The sequence below is a fragment of the Ursus arctos genome, unplaced genomic scaffold (assembly GCF_023065955.2).
Source record: "Ursus arctos isolate Adak ecotype North America unplaced genomic scaffold, UrsArc2.0 scaffold_14, whole genome shotgun sequence".
NCBI classification, from domain to species: domain Eukaryota; kingdom Metazoa; phylum Chordata; class Mammalia; order Carnivora; family Ursidae; genus Ursus; species Ursus arctos.
This window is the reverse complement of record NW_026622808.1, coordinates 566863-588583: the sequence shown is the minus strand read 5'-3', so window position 1 is coordinate 588583 and position 21721 is coordinate 566863. Positions and strand designations below refer to the sequence as shown.

At 53.9% G+C, this 21721-nt stretch overlaps 1 protein-coding gene across 9 annotated transcripts in view; it reads right to left on the bottom strand.

Annotated features, from left to right (window-relative positions):
• The window catches only part of MPRIP (myosin phosphatase Rho interacting protein), a 150669-nt gene that overhangs the window by 66168 nt on the left and 62780 nt on the right, over nt 1-21721 (bottom strand). For all 9 annotated transcript variants that reach the window (XM_057311260.1, XM_048226876.2, XM_048226874.2 and 6 more), the window contains one exon: nt 2744-2895. In XM_057311260.1, coding sequence (XP_057167243.1) covers nt 2744-2895 — 152 coding nt within the window. The remainder of the gene's footprint in view (nt 1-2743; nt 2896-21721) is intronic.

Genomic DNA, 21721 nt, shown 5'->3' with positions numbered 1-21721 from the left:
AACTACCCCTGCTCTGAGTCAGCCCAGAGGAAGTCTGTACCTCATTATGGAGCTGAGTACTTAGCCCCATCTCAGGGTCTAAGAGCCCACAAATGAGATTATCTGGCAAAGGAGCTGTGCCAGGTAGTGAGAATGCCAAGGGAGGCATCCGTCCACAAAGGTGAAAGGCAGAGGAGGGAGAGGAGATGGAGGCAGACGTTTGTACCCAGGGCACACTACCCCACCTGACTCCCTAAAGGAGGGCTAGTATACCAGTGCGTGGCAAAGACAAAGAAGCTGCTGTTGGGGGCCACTGGAGGGGCTGCAGGGGCCAGGGACAGGTCGCCATGGTTTGAACCCTGCATGGGTATGGCTGCTGGGCAGGGATGAGCTAGGCCCAACCCCAGGATGAGGATAGGGGAAAGCACTAGGTGACACATCCCATCCTAGCTCTGGCTATGTCTCCAAGCCACTGCACAAACTTCGATGACCCAGCCTACATGTGGGACCCAGAGAACACACACATCTGGTATCTTGGTCTACCAATGACCTTGTCTACTCAAGCTGCATGGGAATGGCAGTCCCCTGTCCCTGTACATGCAATGACCTTAGGAGAGGGGATCAGGACAGAAGGTCCCCTGGCCTGTGGCAGGTGCCTGATGGTAGGATTTGGGCCATCTGCCAAAGGCACCTTCAGCTGTTTTCCTCATGCCATGTGGCACACCACAACATCACTGACCTGGTCCCCCGGCTCACACATGCCCCAGCCTGTCCTGGGGACCTTGGACAACCCTTCCCATTCCTCGTGCTACTCAGGATCCTCCATGGGACCTAGCTCCCGAGGGGGAGGGCTAGATCTCCCCCAAGAAGTCCCGTGGGGCAGCGGCCCCTCTGTGCAGGTGTGTCTGCCAGATACGGGAAACTGGGAAGAGCAAACGGTTCTACGCTGTCCCTCGTGCCTGCAGAGTGCCCTTGGTCGGGGTCCTCACATTTCCAGAGCTTCCATCTTCCAACTATAGAATGAGGGCTCTGTAAGAGCCCTATTTTTTTTTTAAGTTTCTTTTTTTTTTTTTTTTTTTTGGTTGGTTTTGTTTTAGTAATCTCTACACCCAATGTGGGGCTTGAACACACATCCCGGAAATCAAGAGTCCTATGCTTCTCTGACTGAGCCGGCCAGGCTCCCTGAGTCCTCTACACTCCCGAACCACATGGTTCTACAATTAAGACCAGGGAGAGGGAAAGGCAAGGTGGTCCTGCTATTCGCCCCTAGGAGTCAGAAATGCAAACCTGCCTCTCTCCAAGGGAGAAGGACTGGGGCTGAGCTGGCACCCCCAGCAGAGGGCCCTCTGGTCACTCTGCAGTGCAGCTCTGGCCCTTGGCGCCAGCCCGGTACAGTGTGGATTTGAACTTCTGAACTCAGCAAAACCTGGGGTCCTTCTGACCACTGTTCTCGCTTCCTCATACTGCAGCCTTGGCCTGAGATCCTGAAGCTCAGCCAGTGCTCAGTCCTTCTACTTGCTGAAACCAAAAGGCTTCACCTTCTAGCTCCCTCTACTCTGCACTACAATCATCAGCCCAGTATCCCTAACCACCTCCACCCCGCCATGCCCCAATTCACTTTCTCTCAACGCTTTCTCAGCCTTAAAGGACCAATGGGATTCTCCAAGCTCCAGTGCCGGAGCTCCTGGCCGGGCCTGCCGAGCATGCTCACTCCGCATGTACCGTGTGGCTAGGTCACACAGAGCTGGTAACAGACGCCCCAGGAGCAGGGACTCCCGGAAGGCACACACTGCGTGAGCTTAGGAGCACGGAGCTCTGCTCGCCTGGCAGCCTCGTCAGCTACCTGAAAACCCGGGCCCCTTCCACCTCCCAGGGTTTCCCCTAAGCCTCTGCACAGGGCATGGCCAAGGGCAGCGGTGCGACTCAGAGACTGTCTATTCTTTCCGGGTGGACAAAGAAGCCAGTGCATACGGCAGCGCTGCAGTGACTGAGACCCAGCCCCCCACCCTCAAGGACCTACTGCTGGCTGAAGGAGGCCAGATGTGCATGCAGACAATCTGCATCTTTTTTAAGAGCCAGCTGATGGTGCCCGTGCCTCGTGGGGGCAGGTTTCCTGGAAGAGTGGACACTCAGGCTGACTCCAACAGCCTGAAGGATGGAGGGGTCATTCCAGACCGAAGGCAGGGTGAGAGTGAAGGCACAGAGCTGGTGGTCAGCACGAGGATGTGTGGTGACAAGCAGCTCAGTGCTGAGGGACACAGGATGGTGGGGGTGAGGCTGGCGGGCTGGGAAGGAGCCCCCTGGGCCAGCCAAGGAACCTGGACTTGACTCCCAGGTGATGGGGTTTCAGGCAGAAGAGAGGCAAGGTCAGCTGTGCTCTGGGGACTGAAACCCTCGTGGTCGAGTGATACACGGGTGGAGGGGTGAGAATGGAGGCGGGGAGACCAATGAGAGGCCGAAGGAAGCCGAAGCATCCGTGGAAGTGGGGCAGCCCAGCGGAGCGAGGCCCCCGTGGAAGTGGGACATGAGGAAGAGTATGTGCACAAGGGGATGACGCAAAGACAGGTGGAGGGGGAGGCCAGTTTCTGGCATGGTGACTGGGCACACGGTGGCGCTGTGAAGAGAGAGAGGGGACTCAGTAGAGGGGACATGCTTGGGGAAGAAAGTGATGGCGACACTGCCCAATTTGTGCCAAAGCGAACTGGTCCAAGAACCTGCTGGTAGGCAGGGGTGCCTCCACCCAAAATTACCGGGGCAGACTCACCCACTGATGATCTCCTTGGTCTCTGCCCGGATGAAATGCTCCTTCTCAGGGGTCAGAATGCACAGGGAGAACTTCTGGCCTGTCCGGCCCTCCCCATCCACCACGTCTGTGCACTGGTTCATGTTGATGGTGCCCTGAGGCAGGGTTGTGGGCTGCAAGAAGAAGATGGGGCAGGGAGTCACGCAGAGGCCAGTACTCCTGGGTCAGAGTAAGGCAGCATGGAGTGTCCCCATATCCCCAGGCCCTCCCAGCCCTTGTCGCTTCAACAGGCACCTGAGCCCCTCGCAGCTGTGTGGATCCCCAACTGCAATGGAGGCACAGGGTGGTGCTTTGCCTCGCCCCCACCCCCACAGCCCACTTCCTCCCTACCCGTCCCAGGGAGGAGAGGTGACAGCCTGCTCTTCTCAGAGGACATGCAGCTGGACATTCCTTCCTGGCTGGAGAACAAGATCCCAGCTGGTACTGGGGGAAGGGGAGAGAGACAGGAAGAGGACAGCTCCGTAAGGACAGCTGGGAGGACAGAGGCAGCCAAGAGTCTGGTCTCACAGGGGTTACTGATCCAAGAGAGCAGTGAGAAAAAGCTCCAGAAGAGGTGGTTCCAAAATAGCAAGGTTATTTTTAGAGGCAAGGAGGGAGCTGGAGAGAAGCCACATCCTGGAAGGCAGGCTGTGGGGCTGGCAGGCTGGAGCCACACATATCAGAAATGCTTTAAAGGTAGGCCAAGCCTGCTCGGGGCAGGTGACCCCCGCCGCCTTCCAGGACTGCCCCTGAGGAGTCGCTGTGAGGCTGCCCGGCCGGCGCTGGACAACAAATATTAACTTTTGTCCTTTTCTGACAGTCAGACACTGAGTTGAGGGAAAGAACACCAAGAATGAGCAAAGAAGGCATTAAGAGATTCCTACTGGGGTGAGGGTCAGCAAGGAGGATCTACCTAAAGATGATCTGTTACCCTCTATCCTCTGGCCCCTCACCCTCCCCCAAACAGGAAGGCGCTTTTGGGAGGGAAATGAGGCGCCCTGGACGTCACCATACCAAGGGCAAAGAGCTCCTGGCCTGCAGTCAGGCAAGGCACTACCTTAATGCCCCTTTTTGGTGGCTCTCCCAGGAGGGAAGCCTTGGCCAGGACCCCGGTGGTGCGGGGCATGAGGTGGGGAGGCTGCCCCCACTTCCAGGGCAGCTGCCAGCTTCCCTACTGAGCGCCCCCCAAGGACTCGGCATTTCCTTGGCTGGGTTCCTGATGAAGCAGCAGGGGGAGAAAAAGCCAATGGCAGCCAGCTGGGGGTTGCTTTATCAGGTTCCTCCGTCCTCAAGCTCTGAGGGTCAGGATGCTGAGTCCGGTGTGAATGCTGAGCTCAGACCCACCAGACCCACTATTGGAACCTTGTTCCTCTGTCAAACAGAAGGGAGCAGGAAGCTCCCGGACCCTCCAGCTCGAGCGCATACGGGCTTCCTGGTACTTTCCAGGCCAACCCACCCGCCTTTCCGATGGCGCTGCCACCTCCCTTCTCATCCCCTGGTGCCCAACTACAGAAGCCAGACCAGAGGAGCACGGAGTTCCAGAGCCCTCACCCAGCGTGGCTGCTGGCTTTCCGATCCACGGGAGGGGGACGAGTAAGGTTCCCAGATCCAAGAAGCCTTTCCTTATGGACTCTCTGGGCTCAGCCCAGAAGGGAGGTGGCAGGGCAGGAGAGCCAGCCTTGTGCTCAGGGAGGCCTCTGACTTCAGGTGGGGACCCGAAGAGGAGGGGCCAGAGTCCCACTTCAGAGGGGGCCACACGCATACTGAGACTAGCTAGTGCTCTTCCTCAGGAAAGCAGCCTTGTAGTATCTCTCCTGGGTACTCCCGGAGAGTCCTTGAGCTGGGGAAGGGGGCTTGGTGGGTTATCCTGCAACCAACCAAGGGGGTTCTTCAGGAGCAATGAGCAGGAGAGGAGGCCTGGGACCCACCCACTGGTCTTCTGGCTGGGGAGGCCCACAAGCATGTAGGGGCTGAGCCCCCCTCCCCAGATGAGCGCTGCTCCCACAGCTTCAAGAGTGCCCCCCTCCAACCCAGGGCAGGGCCTGCACGGTCCTTCTAGGCTTCCCCACCTCCTTGCTCCAGTTCCAGCCCCTCCGCTCTTCAGAATTTCTAATACCAGGTCTTCTCCAGCATCATGCCACTGCCCCATCTGAAACATCTTTGGGCAAACTAGGGGTGGTGACCTCTGCTCTCTCAGCTCAGTCTCCCCCACACAGAAGCACATGCTCCTCGTTGGTACCGACAAGGCTCATGGATTCTCTGGGGTGGGTCTTGTGCATGGAACAAGGACACTGATGCTGTGGACCACTGTGAGGATTAGGGCCATGAGCAGGGTCACAGAGCCGAGAGGGGAGGGGACAGTGGAGAAGCTCTTCCAGGGGGCCTTTTCCTCCTTTGTCCTTGCCCCCCCCCCCACTGCTAGGACTCATGATTGTCACAGGTGCCCGTGTACGCCCACCTGTGATACACAGATGCGTGGACACGATGAGTTATCCACCTGTGCCACTGTACCAATACCTTGTAAACCAGAACACACACACAGGTAAGCTAAACGGGCACAACAAAACGCACGAACAGAAATCCTAATACTTTCTGCTCACTATACTCTCTAGTGGGCCATCTGAAGGCACGTGCTCGTCTTTAGAAACTACTGTTCCAGGGCTCGGGGTCATGAACCTGCTCGCCATTCCCTCATGCACAGTAACTGTGTTTGCCTGACACACAGCCACCAGCCACCAACGAGGTTTCCCGGCTGGCCCTGCAGCTGAACACGGTGAACGCGGTCATGGGACCTAGTCACCAACCATGCCCTAGACTTCTGACAACCTCTCAGGGACTCGGTTTTTTACGTGTGCAAAATGAGGTCTCTACCTCCTTCCAGAAGAGTTTTCAGAAGTGTCAATAAAAGGCAAAGACATAACAAGCTACAGCTGCAGGAAACGAACCTTTACTTACTACCTGTGTGTCAGGATCTCATGATTACAACCTCTTTCATGCCTCCTGAAGCATTACTCATGAGGTGAGCCTGATCTAATCCCGTTACGCATGAGGAAGAGAGAGCAGAGTCGACAGCGGTCAGAAAAGCAGGGAGAACCGGAAAACTGACCCAGGGTCGCACCTGGCAAGCGCAGCGCGACAGTTCCTCCTGAGTCTCAATAGCGCCACCTGCTGTGGAGCGGCTCCAGCAGCACCAGCGCCACCCGCACCTGCAAGAGGCTCACTGTCCCAGGTGGGTATGGAGCGCTGGGCCCCCCACCGCTGGGTCCTCGCACTGACTACTCCCACGCCCCCCTGAGGCTGCCTATACCACCACCCCCACCCGCCCCTTCACTAGGCTGCACTCAACCACAGCCCCTGCACCCAGAGCTCGGGCAGATTCCACCAAGGGCCTCCAGAGAGCCCCTGCCAGGTGTGGCCCTCTCCAGCTCAGGGCAGGAGCAGGCCAGAGCCATCTGCATTCTCAGCAGGGAGGAGAGAAGAGATCCTTGACAACCCATCTACTGACGAGGCCAGACCCTGTGCTTGGAGAGCAAGGGCAGATACCTAGGCTGCAATTGGAATACAGCCGGAGGGAACCCCTCACCCCAATACTGTCAGCAGAGAGGCCAGCTCCATCTGACAAGCTCCCTGCTCTCATTCTGCACCTCCAGAGATTAGGAATCCAGGCCTCCTACGAGGCTGAGCAGCACCTACTTTTGCTCACTTCCAAAAACGGGATGGCTGTCTGCAGGCCATCTAACTTTGCTATGCTGCCAAGTTACGGGTTAAGTCCCCAGCCAGCAATGTCACCAGATGGCCGTCTAGCCATCCAGGGGTTTCCAGTCCTCTTCTGGTCTCCACACTACAGCAGCTAAGATGGTAGAGCTGCATCAGTGTCGACGAATCCCAAGGGCAAAGACCGTGTAAGCATGAAGGGACCAAGCAGGAGGACTAAGACAAGGGCCGCTCTCCAGGGATGTGACCACATCCTGCTGAGAACCCAGCCCTCCTGTCATCTGCCCACTGGCCCACAAAAGGCCAAGGGAACCTCTGCCCACAACGGCCTTACCACCTGGAGACCCTCCACCCCCATCCCTGGCCCAAGCAGGTGCATTTTAGGGAAAACAGGTAGCTTCCACTTCTTGTTGGATCCTGCAAGTTTGGGAAGGTAAGCTTCTGAGAGCCAGAGAGAAAGAAGAGGAAAGTAGGACAGAAGTACAAACACGGGCCATGTAAAGCTACTGGTGGGGGCCCTTTCCTCCAGGCAGCTGTGCTTATACAACCAGAGGCCAGGCAAGATTTGGATAGAATGGAAATACTCCATTTTATGCCCCACTTCTCCATTCAGATGGGAAAACAGAGACCCACAGAAACAAAGGCTTTCCCTCAGGGCAAAGAAGTGCTCACAAAATCTCAAGGTCAAAAAGTGCCTTTCAAGGTGAAGGCAAACCCAGCGCACTGCAGGTCCTGCAACAGTCGGTGTATCTCAAACCTACCTGCGCACAGCTGACAGAGAACCACACTTTCCACGCTGGGAAGAACAGGGGTATGGGCACACACACACACACGGAATGAAAAATTAGGGAGCAAGGCTTTTACCACATGTCCTGTATTCTGTATTATTGCTCCATCCCACTCCCCACGACCCTCTCAAGGAGTCGGAAAAGCAGTGCTACTTGGTGTCAGGCTCCAGCCAGCACCTCTGCACACCGCCAGAAGTAGGGGTGAGTATGCTCCGGTAGGACAAGAAGACTCTCACTTGCGGTAGGAGCCACTGCAGCAAGAATAATCCTCATTATCTTCTAGGGTCGGGCAGGGCTCTGGATAAGTACTTACAGGTTCACCCTCACGGCAGCCTCAGGAGGAAGGCACTCTGACGGGCTTGCAAGTGGGGCTCACAGTGGTAAAGGGACCTGGAACCCACTGGGGTCACCCAGGACAAGTGTGGCCCAGGGTTACTGCAGAATCTGTCGGTGGGCAGGATCAGACAGGGCCTAGGCAGGAACACGATCTCCCCTGCCCTCCCCATAAGCTCCCATACAGAGGCCTGCTGGGCAGCCATGCTGGACGCTTGCTTAGGCCACCTGAGCCAGGCCCAGGGAGATAGCACAGACATCCTTTCTCGGGGATTAGGGAGGTTAGACCTGAATTTGCTATGGAAGGAAAGTGGCCCTTGGGGAGCTTTGCTGAGTACTGCACCCCATCTCAGGCACCCCTGGGAGCCCATGCCCTGAGGAACATGTGCTGGTCGCGAGGACAGAGACTGTCTCTGGCTCTTCCTGCTACCACCAAACTGCTCACAGTTCCAAGTCTAATGAATCATGAGACCCTCTCTGAAGAGGTGGACACCAGATGCCATCCAGGTGTAGGACTGGCTACCTGATACTCTACCCTCCAAGGCCACAGTTCTCCCTAGCGAGCAGCTCTCTTTAGACGGATATCCTCAAAGTCCAAGTTCTCAGAGAAAACTGAAAGGCCCATGGAAAAGGAGTCTTCAGACATACCCATGAAACCACCTAGAACTGGCGGGAGCAAAAGCCCCTGCTGGCCCCTCAGGGCAGAAGGGATGGTTGAGGAGCTGCCGTAGGTGCCCGCCAGGCAGAACTTCTTTCCTCCCGCTCCTTGCATGGCTAGCAGTAAGCAAAGTCCCCTGCCCAGGCATGTGGCCAGCCTCCCCTGGATCCTACAGTCCTTGTGGTTTACAGGGCAGTTTCACAACCATCCCCCACACCGCAGCTGCCGCACGGGCAGCCCTGAGGCCGCGATGCACCTGCACCCTCGCGGCAAGTCCTCCGACGCCAGGTCTGTGTCTGTGACCACAGGGTCTCCTCCGGAGAAAGCTGTGCTTCTGCACCCCTTTCTGCCCTTTAGGACTCCACCATGAACCCTAACTGCTGCAACTCTGCCCGCAGGGGGAGGCTGGGTCAGCCGTGCTACGGGCTACAGCACAGAGAACCTGCCATCTGTGGACCCATCACCCTAGGACGGGGGAGCCAAAGACGATTGTGCTTACCAGCCCCTTCTTCCCCACAAAGGCTCAAAGATCTAATGGAGCCTCTGGACTTGACGTTTCCAGAGCCCAGGAGCCAAGAAGAGTGCCACCCTCAGAACAGAATCCTAGCTCTGCCAATCACCATGTAAGTCACCTTGGGCAAGCTGCAAAGTTTAAGCTTCAGCATCCACAAGTGTAAAATGGGAGTGACAATATCCTTTACTTCAAATGTAAAATGGAGCCGCTGCTGTGGACGACAGTCTGGAGGTTCCTCAGAAAGCTCAACATGGAGTTACCATATGACTCAGCAATTCTGCTCCTAGGTTTACACCCCAAAGAACTGAATACAGGTGTTTGAACAAAACATGTCCACAAATGTTCACAGCAGCACTATTCACAATGGCCAAAAGGTAGAAACAGCCTAAGTGTCCATTAATGGGTGATGGACGGGGAGCCCTGCGGCTCAGCTGCTTGAGCACCCAACTCGTGGGTTTGGCTCAGGTCGTGATCTCAGGGTCCTGGGCTCGAGCCTGGTATGGGGCTCCATCACTCGGAGGGGAGTCTGCTTGAGATTCTCTCTCCCTCTCCCTCTGCCCCGCCCCCCACTCACACTCTTGCACTCTCTAAAATAAATAAATAAATCTTTAAAAAACAGATGCGTGGATAAACAAAATGTGGTCTAGCCATACAACAGAATGGTATTCAGCCATAAGAAGAATGAAACACTGACACCGCTTTCAACGTAGAGGAAAATGTTATGCTAAGTGAAAGAAGCCAGAGACAAAAGGACAAACATTGTATGATTCCGTTTTGATGAAATATCCAGAATAGGCAAATTCACAGAGACAGAAAGCAGATTAGTGGTTGCTAGGGGATGAGTGGGGGAGTGGAGAATGAGGAGTGACGGCTTCATGGGGATGAGATTTCCGTTTGGAATGATGAGAAAGTTCTGGAACTAGGCAGTGGTGATGGTTGCACAACGTTACCAACATACTGAATGCCACTGAATTGTACACATTAAAGCGGTTAATACAGGTTTTTGTCATGTATATTTTACCACAATAAAAGAAATCCCTCACCTCACAGAGTTGCCACGAGACTAGAGAGGATACTGTTCTCATGAAGTGAGGGCTCAGGGTTGGCACACAACCCAGGCTGCTTCCCCTGCTCTTTCTCAGTGCGCACGCGCGCACACACACACGCACTCCCCACCGAGCAAGGGGGTGGTGGTAAGAAGACAATTTATTCAACACATTTTCTCTGAATGCTTGCCACAAGGAAAAGGGAGGAAGGCATTAGGCACATCTGGCTCTTACCTGGGGACAGAGAAGAGGCCAGCAGGGTGAAGAGGGGGAACTGGCCTGGCTGGACTGGAGGGAGCATTAGGCATCATGGGCCATCCTCTCCCTGAGAGCAGAGGAAAAGCTAAGCCTCCATGCCCACACTGGGCAAGTCCGAGTTGACAACCAGTAGGCTCTTGAAAACGATGGGCCAAACAGAGGGGTTTATCCAAGGGCAGCAGAGCAGCTCACATTTATTCCCTGTGCCTCCCGGTCCCTATCTCAAGGCCCTGGGGGAGATCAGAGTCTGGTTTCCCACCACACTGTAATGGGGCCAGGCAGGAGGTGGGGTGCCTGCCCTTCTTTGGAGCACCAGACCCTTCACCTGCACTGTGGCCCAGCCTTCCTCCCCATAAGCTTCCAGGCACAGGCAGGCCCACGTCTGAGTGCTGCACCCACTTCTTTCCTACTGCCCACCTCACAGTCATCGCACGGCCCACGGATCCAAATCAAGTCGGGAGATGGGAGCCTCAAACCTGGGATGTGTTCTGTGGGAGGCATGGCAGGAGCATCTGGCATACAGCAGTAAGGTCTGTGGATTCTCTTCTCCCAGGCACAGCACTCAGTTCCTCAGTGCCGTTCAACAGTTAGAAGCCGGGGCTGGGCCGGCCTCCCTGTGGTTGCCGGTAGCGGCCCCAGAAGCATTCGTGAACATAAACATGGCCGTGCCTTAGCTGTTCCCATGGTGTCAAGCCCAAGCTCTCTGCCCTGTGTCTGCGGCTCTCAAGAGCCACTTCCTTACAGGCCTAGGTGACCCACCGATACACAGGCTGGCTTCCTTCAGAGCCATCTCGTGCCAGAAATGTCTGCCTCATATCCTTTACCTCTTGGGTGGTCACCCTGTCCTCTCTGAAGGGAGGAGCCCTGCATGTAGCCCTGAGTCCACTCATGGGACTGTTCATGAACTTGCCCATCTGTTCTCCATGCTAGACGGTGAGGTCCTCGATAAAACGAGTTTGATTTTCCTCCATGTGCCTATGTTGGCGCTGTTCAAAATGACCTTTAGCACATATATATATATATATTTTTTTAAGATTTTATTTATTTGAGAGACAGGGAGCGAGTGAGAGAGAGCACAAGCAGGGTGAAGGGTAGAGGGAGAAGCAGACTCCCTGCTGAGCAAGGAGCCCGATGTGGGACTCGATCCTGGGACTCTGGGATCCTGAGCCAAAGGCAGACACTTAACCGACTGAGCCACCCGGGTGCCGTTAGCACATACTCTTGAATGATATACGAAACCAACCAACCCCTCTAAGTTTATACTGCAGATTCATTGTATAAATAGTATGCTTTATTTATAAATATTTTATAACATATATAACATAATATTATAAATGTTCCAGTTACAAAGTAGGAATACCCAACCTTACCAAATCCCATGTTTGTTAAGTGGACGGCAGGATGCTTCTCGGGCAAAGGTGAGACAGTAACAAATCCTCCACTGTCTGACGGGCATGAGGGGCAGGAGCTGGCCTGAAGGAGATGCAGGGCCCAGAAAGGGAACCTGACCTCCAGGGGCCCATGGTCTGTAAGTACCACCCCTGGAGCCAGGACTGTTGCAAGCGGCAGATGATCAAGCTGAAAGGGAAGAGGTGGGTGCGGCCATACTACATAATTTTATTTATAGGAAATGACCAGAACAAGTAAATGGATAGAGACAGAGAGTAGATTGGTGGTTGCCGGGGGCTGGGGGAAGATTAGGGGTGATAGGTAAGGGGTACAAGGTTCCTTTGGCTGGGGCGGTGGAAGGGGAACGTTCTAAAATCAGACTGTGGTGATGGCTGTGCAATCCTGTAACTAACTACACTAAAAGGCAATTACTTGTATACTTACAAACAAAACAAAACATCGCACAGGTATAGAAATAATGAAGATGTGGCGACTGACAGGGGAGGCCCTTTGAAAGACCTACACAGCTCCACTCAGGCTCCCGCAGAAAGAACACGCACAGCGTACTGCCTCCAACCCAGGCCTGGAAGGTGTTCGAGGCCCGTCCCTCTGTCCCGCGTTTCAGACGTGGATGCCAAGCCCAGACAGGACAAGGACTAGAGCCCAGCTTTCCAATTCCTAAGCTACCTCAACACACGACCTCTACTGTAGCAACTAGAGCCAACCAACCCCAAAGGGCTGACATTCAATCTACCAGCTCTGACATGCATCCACACAGGGGGCATGGCTGAGCATTTATCACCTCCTGCCAGCGGTGATACTCAATGAGCAGGTGGTCCCGTCCCTGGCCCCTGGGAGGTCTCCTTTTCAAGATTCGGCTCTGGCCCCACCCAGGGGGTGGGGTGGGCTTTCTGAGGCATTCAAGGCTTCCATGGATTCAGCAGAAAGGGGCCCATTTACAAGTGGGGGAACATCTGCTAATCCCAAGAAGCACCAGGAGCAGCTGTGCCCAGTGCCATGGCCACACTGGGGCTGTAGCCTGGGAGCTACAGAAGAGGAGAGGGGCTGCTGTGCCCAACACAGTACGTGCAGGGCTGCTGTGGAAATGAACCACTAGGGGCTTTGTCAACCAGCCAACCTCCCTGCCTTTGTGGGGCCTTGTTAGGGTTGGCTAAACTTATTTTTTTAAGGGAGAAAAGAATACAACAAGGACCTTTTTCACTTGCTGCCAATGCCAGGAAGGCCCTTCTCATACCTGCTGTGCCAGACTGGCCTGCTGGCTTGGGCTGCTGGCTGCACAGCAAAGACCCACAGGCTCCCACCACACAGTCAAGGGCCCTCAGCTTTCCTTGGGAAGCCATCACCACTCGACCAAGGCTCACCTTGCTCCTAAGACTGGGGGCAAGGGAACACAGGAAATAATACCTCTTATCCTCCTCACTCACCCAACCAGCACGGCACCAGGATTCCACAAGAACCAAGTGCCCACTACACCATACATGACAATTAAACTGAATCAAAGACGTAAATGTAAGACCTAAATACAAATGTAAGAGCAAAAAATATACAACTCTTAGAAGAAGACAAGGCTGACAACTTCGTAACATTGGATTTGACAGTGCTTTCTTGGACAGGACACCAAAAGCACAGGCAACAAAAGAAAGAATAAGCTAGACTTTATCAATATTCAAAACTCTGGTGTGTTGAGGGGCACATGGGAGGCTCAGTTGGTTAGGCATCTGCCTTCAGCTCAGGTCATGACCCCGGGGTCCTGTGTTTGAGCTTGTGTCCGGTTCCCTGCTCAGCAAGGAGCCTGCTTCTCCCTCTCCCCCCACTCATGCTCTCTCTCTGTCAAATAAATAAATAAATAAATAAAATCTTAAAAAAACACACAACTTACGTGTGTTGAAGGACACTACCACAAGAATGAAAAGGCAACTAGCAGAATGGGAGAAAATAGCTGCAAATCATAATCTGATAAAGAATTAATGTGCAGGGGGCGCCTGGGTGGCACAGTGGTTAAGCGTCTGCCTTCGGCTCAGGGCGTGATCCCGGCGTTATGGGATCGAGCCCCACATCAGGCTCCTCCGCTATGAGCCTGCTTCTTCCTCTCCCACTCCCCCTGCTTGTGTTCCCTCTCTCGCTGGCTGTCTCTCTCTCTGTCAAATAAATAAATAAAATCTTTAAAAAAAAAAAAAAGAATTAATGTGCAGAATATATAAAGAACTCCTAAAACTCAATGGCAAAAAAACAAAAAATGGGCTAAAGACTTGGACAGACATTTCTCCAAACAAGATAAACAAATGGCCAATGAGCACATGAAGAAATGTTCAACACATTAGGGAAAATGCAAACTAAAACCACAAAGAGATACCACTTCACACCTACTAGGACAGATTTAATTAAAAAAAAAAAAAAAAGAAAGAGAAAGAAAACAACAGGGGCACCTGGGTGGCTCAGTCGTTAGGTGTCTGCCTTCGGCTAAGGGCGTGATCCCAGGGTCCTGGGATCGAGCCCCACATCGGTCTCCTCCGCTGGGAGCCTGCTTCTTCCTCTCCCACTCCCCCTGCCTGTGTTCCCTCTCTCGCTGGCTGTCTGTCAAATAAATAAATAAAATCTTAAAAAAAAAATGTTGACAAGGATGAGGAGAAATTGAAACACTGTGCACTGCTCCTGGGAAGATAAAATGGTGTAGCCGCTGAGGAAGACAGTTTGGCAGGTCCTTGAAAAATTAAGCACAGGATGACCACATCATCCAGCAATTCCACTTCTAGATATATACCCAGAAGAAGTGAAAGCAGGGGATTCACGCAGATGTTTGTACACCCAGGCTCACTGTAGCATTATTCACAATAGCAAAAAGGCAGAAACAACCCAAGTGTCCACTGAGGCATGAACAGATAAACAAAATGTGGCATACACATACAAGACAGTATTATTATTCAGCCATAAAAAGGAATGAAGTTTGGATACACTGGATAACGTGGATGAATTTAAAAACATTAAGTTAAGTGAAATACACCAGACACAAAAGGACAAACATGAGTGTTTAATCGCTATGGGGTTTCAGTTTAGGAAGAGAAAGTTCTGGAGATGGGTGGTGGTGATGGGTGCACAAGCACGTGAATGTCCTTCGTGTCACTGAACTGGATGCAGACCAACAGGACAGTGTGCTGGCTGTGCACCTGAACACACACACGTTCACACTCACAAAGAACCGACCGTCCAGGGCAACCGGGACTCCCACATTGGGAGAATGGCAACACGCACGGTAGAAACGGAGCAGCAGGCAGAAAGAAATGTCTCATGTAGGCTGACACGCTGCTGTGCAGAAGTGATCATTCTAGAGATGGAGCCTGGCCAAGTCCAGCCCAGCGTACAGTGGCCTTGCATCAGGTCTTCCCCAGTACAGAACAGAGGCCTCAGTGGGCACAGATCTCAACCCTCCCGCCCTCCAGTTTCCGATTCCTACCTCTCCCCATTTCCAATCCTCAACTCAAGGGCAGGAGCAGCACCTGTGCCCCCAAAGTAAGGGCCCCCAGAATCCTGCCTCTCTTCTTCTATAGGGTATCAACACTTCATACCACAGCTGGACCTGGACAACGTAAGAACTATTTTCCTGGAAGGTGTGGTGACCTTAGGTACAAACTATGTATGAATGAGCATCCGTTACAGGTATGAGCCTTCTGACTTGGACAGGACTAGGGTGGTTTAGCACGTTAGCCTGGTCTGCCCCAGAGCCAGCATGCTTACTTCCTGAGCTCCGGCCCTGGAAGTCAATCAATCTCCTTTCCCCACCAACAGGACCACTAAACCCTGCTTTTAGAGTTTGCTTCTCTCGGTTTCCACCTGGCACCTAAGCCCCAGTTCCCTGCCTGCCTCTGCAAATGTCCCTTGTCTCAGCCTCTTCTCCTGGTAGCTCATATAGTCTTTGGGAGCCGACCTAGAAGGCTCCTGTCCGACTCACGCCTGGGCTCGTGCGCCTGCGGCCCCTGCCTAAGTTCTCGGGTCCCAGACTCTAGTTCTACTTTACACTTATAATCCCATCTACTGATAGTGAAGGAAGTCTTCAAGGCCCTGCCTACAAGTCCATGTAATCACCTTAGAACTCGCTAGACAAATGTTTCGGTATAGACAACAGGGATTTACTGAGCACCTATTTCATGCCAGGCACCATGCTTGGTTGGTGCTGGGGGGAGGTGAGAGCAGGACAAAGGGCCACACTTAGAGAAGCTCACTTTATTCTTGTGGTGATATAGACAAATAAGAAGAAAACAAAGAATGACCCCATTTTGGGTAGTCAAATCAGTGACTGGAAGGAAGGGGAAGCAAGTAGGGGGCTAGGGAATGTAGGGGGCTGGGCACGCAGGGAGGCCAAGCAAGGCCGAAGGAAGGAGAAAGTGAGTGCTAAGGCCACGAGGCAGGGACGAGCTGGGGCTGGCCTGAGGCAGCTGGCGGGCCGGGAACAAAGGGGGTCCAAGGTGGCCACAGCCAGCTGGGCCTGGAGGACGTGATCTGCTCCGGAGGTGAGCCAGGGCAGACGGCCTGGCTGCAGCTCACAAGAATCTTCTGACCCTAGACAAGAGAGGCAGGCCGGGGAAGCGATGGCCCACACTGGAATGCTGATGGTGTGTGACTCTGGGATATGTTGAAAACACAGAGCCAAAACGACTCAAGGTCTATGAGGCTGAGAAAAAAGAGCAGCCAGGGACGACATTTAGGATTTAGGCCTCAGTGACTCAGGGCTAGAACAGGTACTAAAGAACTATATTTTTCTTTTTCCTTTTTTTTTTTTTTTTTTTTTTGTGCTTGGCCTGTATTCCAACTACCTTTGTTCTGTTTCCCTTGCTTCACAGAAACAGACCCTCCTAGGCTAATGCCACAAGTAATGGCACTCAGGCAAGAAGGCAAGTGGAGCTGTAGAGGCAGAGAGACATCAGCCTGTTTAGAGTGGGGGAGCCGGAAAGGTCTCTGGGAGACCACTAAGGGCTGGCTGAAAGGACAGCCTGGCTGGAGCAGGGGTGTCACAGGAAAGGGAAGAGGATGAGTCCAGGGGTGAAGGACAGAGCACGAGCACCGGCGGGGCAGAGTCTGAGGAATAAGGGAAGCTGAAGAGGGTGGCAGTCAAGAAAAGGACTTGAACTCAGCTTTCCTTCTCTCAGATGCAATGGAGACGGAAGCAGTGACAGTCCCTGTCAACAGTCACGTCACTTCTCAACAGAAAGAGCTTCCTTCTGGGAAAGATCATGTCCATCAGAGTGGAAGGCCTGAGACATCACTTACCCAGCAGGTGACGAAGCAGGGCCCTGAGGGGTCAGACGGCCCAAGGGCACACAGGCAGCTGGGCAGAGCTGACCTCAGCCCTGTGAAGCCCAGGGCCACCAGGCGGCCTCCTGGAGCCCAGGGAGCTGGTGCTGGTGCCACCAACAGGGAAATGCCCGGGTCCTCCCTTCTGGGTGGGGGCGGCGCAGGATTTGGCAGCTGACACACAGCCCCAGCAGGCTGCTCAGTCCTCCCTTGCTCCCCCTCAACCCCCACCTGCTCTGAGAGGCCTCTCTAGGCAGCCCCAGCCCCAGGCCAAGGAGGCCATCTTCCTCCAGAGGAAGGAGCACAGAGAAAGTGGCTTGAGGACGGGGCTCACACAAGTCAGGACTTAACAAAGGCCAGAAATAAACAGAACTTGGTTCACAGGACTGACAAGCAGTGGAGAGAAGGGTCCCAAATACAGGCCTACAGGAGCCGACTGAAGGAGCCAGGGCTGTTTAACCTAGAGAATGAGGGATGACTGAGGAGGGGCTGGGGATATAGGATCGGGCCACGGTCTCCAAAAATCATTAGTTCAACAAATATGCACTGGACACCAGGCCCTGGGGACAGGGATGAGGGAGACATGGCACCCACCACACAGAGGTCAGTGCAAAATAAAGGCATGAACACAGCCTGGGGAAAGCACGGCGCGAGGAGGCCAGGAACAGGCCAGGAACAAAGAAGTCCAAGGTCTTAAAGGCTTCTCGTGGCACTAGGGTCAGACCTGTCCGGCAAGCTCATGGCGGGAAGAGCTAGGCTCAGGGGGCAGGAGCTGCTGACACGGAGTTCGGCTGGACACGAGGAAGGGCAGTTACTAAGGCTCCTTCAGTGCACGAACATTTTGTCCCTGTAAATCTGAGGCACCATCTCCACTGTGGATAAATGAAAAACAAAGCAGCTACTACCACTGCATTGATCCGCTTAGCAGATCTCTACGGAGCAGCGACTACATGCCAGGCGCCCATTCTAGGCATGGGGAGCATAGCACTGAAAAAAACTCACAGAATCTCTGACCTCATGAGGCTGACCTTGCAGTCTAAAGTCAGACAAGTAACAGAAATAAAGCGTCAGGTAGTGGTTAAAGGCCAGAGTAGACAATGAGGCAGGAGCAGGCACAGAGGAGTTTGGGGTGGGGGACCATTCTGAGTAGGGCAGGTGGGAAAGGCCCCCCCACCCCAGGCAGGTAAGCAGGAGTAAGGGAGTGAGGTGCAGGGAAGGGGTGGGGGGTAAGCCCAACAGCAGGGGACTGGAGCACAGGTCTGACCTCACAACAAGCCCAGGACATGATGGGGAAGCAGGAAGGTGAGGAGGCTGCCAGTTCTCCCTTCACGTGCCGAGGGAACTGCTGACAGAGGAGCCAATCCTCAGGCCCCCCCATTTTGGTCCTGCTGCCTTGGTTTAATCAGACAGAAGATTCTAAAAGAGTCTTATAACGAAAGCACAGCTAGTCTGAGAAGGATGCTAGGCCTCCATGGTGGCTTGTTCCCCAGCGTCACCCTTCGCCACCGTCACCAGGCCTCCTGCTGTAGAGGCAGGAATCAGAGGCTCCTGGATAAACAGGTCACAGCAGTGAGGCACCCAGGGCCACAGGGAGATGGAGGGAAGCCGAGGCCCTTGGTAATGCTGCAATCATGGCCCGAACCCACCCACCTTTGCTCCCACCATCCCAGCCCCACTTGTCCGGTGCTGTGCACCTGCCTGGGCTTCCGGGCCAAGGGGCAGGTCTTCCCTTCTTTCAAGGGCAGCTCTGCTGGCATCTCCTTTCACAGCCTTTTCTGGCTCCCCAGTCTAGAGTGACTTCCTCTTTCTCCAAGTTTCTACGGTACTTATTTATTTATTTATTTATTTGAGAGAGGGAGAGGAAAAGAGAATCCCAAGCAGACTCCCTGCTGAGCATGGAGCCTAATGTGGAGCATGATGTCATGACCCTGAAAATCATGACCTGAGACGAATCAAGAGTCAGATTAACTGAGCCGCCCAGGTGCCCCCCTACGGTACTTCATTTCAAAAAAAATTTTTAAATAAACTTTTATTTCAGGATAGACAGATTTACAGAAAAGTTGTGAAGCTAGGACAGAGAATTCCCACATACCCTTCGCCCATTTTACCCTATTACTAACAGCTCACACCAGTGTGGTGCATTCATTACAATTAATGAATCAATAGTGATCTATGATTATTAACTGAAGTCCCTGCTTCATTCGGATTTCCTTAGTCTCTTCCTAGCATACTTTTTCTGTTCCAGGACCTCACATTACATGGAGTCGTCACGTCACCTTAGGCTCCTCTGCGCTGTGACCATTTGTCACTTGTCTTACTTGTGGTGACGCTGACTGGTCAGATATTTTGTAGAATATCTCTCCATTGGAATTTGGCATTCTTCTCATGGTTCGACTAGAGTTCGGGGCTTGGGGGAAGGCGACCACAGGGGTAAAACCCCTTCTCTTCAGTCATATCCAGGGCACAGGACTTCTCACTGTTGATATTGACCGTGAACACGGGGCTGAGGCTGTGTCGGTTGGTTTTCCGCACTCTAAAGTTACTATTTCCCCTGTCTTGGGACAGAAGTCGCTACATGCCGCCCACACGTAAGGAGTGGGGAGTTCGCTCCACCTCCCCGAGGGGGCAGTCGCCACCCAAGTTATTTGGAATTTTTCTGCAAGGAGATTGTGTTTTTTCTCCTTCACTTATTTATTTCTTCATTCGATCATTTACTTATATGGGCTTGCAGATATTTATTTTCTACTTTGGATTATAATTCAATCCTACATTATGTATTCTGGTGCCCAAACTCTGTCTTCTGTTGAAGCTTCGGTCACTGAGTAGGCCTCCTTGGTCGGCTCCTGCGTCTCTGACGGGTCCCATCGGTGCATGCACAAGCACATTCTCCAAGTACTCCCTTGACGTCTGGCACTACGAGGTGCTCCAGGCCCAGCCTGTGCACTTCCTGCCCCGGTCCTAGAGCCGGCCACGTCTCCAAGGAGCCTTGCTTAGGAGCTTAGAGAACGTACTTAGGACCAAGACCCGGGTGCTAGGCATGCTCGCCGGTGCTGGGGTGCAGCTGCCTCCAGGCCTTCTCAGCTGGCAGCATGGAAGCGGAGGTGCACAGAATCCGTCTATATCCACCCACCTACATCCACACTCTCTCTCTGTCTCTCCTTATATAACTCTATTAAACTAAACATACTGAGAGCTCTGACTCTAACCCAGCACCGCACGGACCGTGCTAGCCTCTCCCCTTGTTGGCCTGGAAGCTGTTAACCAGGCCCCCACAGGAGAGAGCGTTACCCACTAGAGCACAGCGCTCACGTGCAGCCCCTTCTGCCTCCGTCTTACACGCTCGGCTCATTTCCGGAGGTGCACACCTCCGTTTTACACCACTGCCTGCAATCTCTCCCAGTGAACTGCCAGGGAAAGAGAGCCTGTCCGAGTTCCCCATACACCCGAGAGCTCAGCAGTGAGTAGCGCAGCGCCCAGGTGAGTATGTTATACCTGCTGTATGAGTTTTTGAGCCCTCTCTCCCAAGACGTTTCAGATTAGGAGGGAACGGAGAAAACTAAAGACGAAAGAGAATGAGGGAGGCTCAAGGCACCCCCAGGCAGAAGTGGCCCTTCAGGCCTGTGGGAGCTGTCTCTCAGGAGCCCGGGGCAGGTGGGAGGGAGCTGCTCTGGGAAGGAGGCGGAGGCTGGCACACAGGCAGGCAAGCTGGAGCAACGGGTGGCCTTATATGGAGATTCCCACATCCCAGCTCCCAGCCTTCGAATGTGCCTTGGCTTGGGAGGAAGGGGGTGCTGCTGTTCCACGCAGTTTAACTGCTTTCCTACCTAAAGGCCTGCCAGGTAGATCCTGGGACAACAGGCTGCCGTTCGCTCGGGCAACCCTGAAAGCCACACGACCGTTGGGAGCCAGGAGCCGTGGCATCCCCCAAAGTCCGTCCGCAGCAGCCTCCCACTCACCCTCTGTACCGCAGTCTGGAGCAGGGAGAAGAGGCTCTACGGGACCAGAGCCTCACCAGAAAGGCTAGAAAGAAGGCAAGCAGTCAAAATGCAAGGTTTTAGAGGTTAAAGCAATGGTTCTCCACTTAAATAGATCTTAAATAGATGTTCCATGTCCAGAGACTCAGAGTTAAATTTTCTGGGGTGGGGCTTGGGCATCAGAATTATTAAGAAGTCCCCTAATGCTTCTAATGTCCACGCAGAGCTGGGAACAACGGCCTCAAGGGGAGACCCTGATCTCTGTGTGACGCCGCAGCAGGCTCACTCTGCCGCTGGCTCGCTGGCCCAGGGCGGCCATCCAGCTGGATTAAGTCACTCACAGTTTTTGGCTGGGCCAAAGAGGACCCGATGAAAGCAAAGACAGGGAGGGAGAGCAGAGACAAAACACAGCTGGGAAGAGCTTGCTGGTAGAGGGGGGGAGGTGGGGACGGACGGGGTACAGAGGGAGAGAAGATGCCACCAGAGATGTGATTTTACAAGGTGCCCAACACCGTGTGCTGGGGACAGCACCCAAAAACCTGTCAGCCACAATGAGGCAAGAAAATGCAAACCTCAGGCATCCTGAGGGGAAAGGTTGGGTGGGGAGAACGGCAGTTTCCCCTCCAGTAAGTCCCCTGGGAAAATGGAGGCCATGCCAGGCGACAATGCCACCTGGGAGGATGTGAGAGAGGGGAGGGCGGAAGCAACCAAGGCCACAGCATTTCTGTCTGATGACAGGGGGCAAAGCCCCGAAGAGCCCCAGCCCCGGGAGGAGGTGCCCTGAAGACCCAGCAATTCGGGAAGCAGACTCCTGCCTCCACAGCCCCTGCCCTGAGCTCTGGGCCCAGCTCCTTGGCCTCTGGTCAGTGCAAGTGTCGGCTGGAGCACAGTGCGTGCAGGCAGGAGAGCTCGCTGCCCACACCGGCGATGTGCTGAACCGCAGAGCACACAGAAGGCGTGTACACACACACATACACAA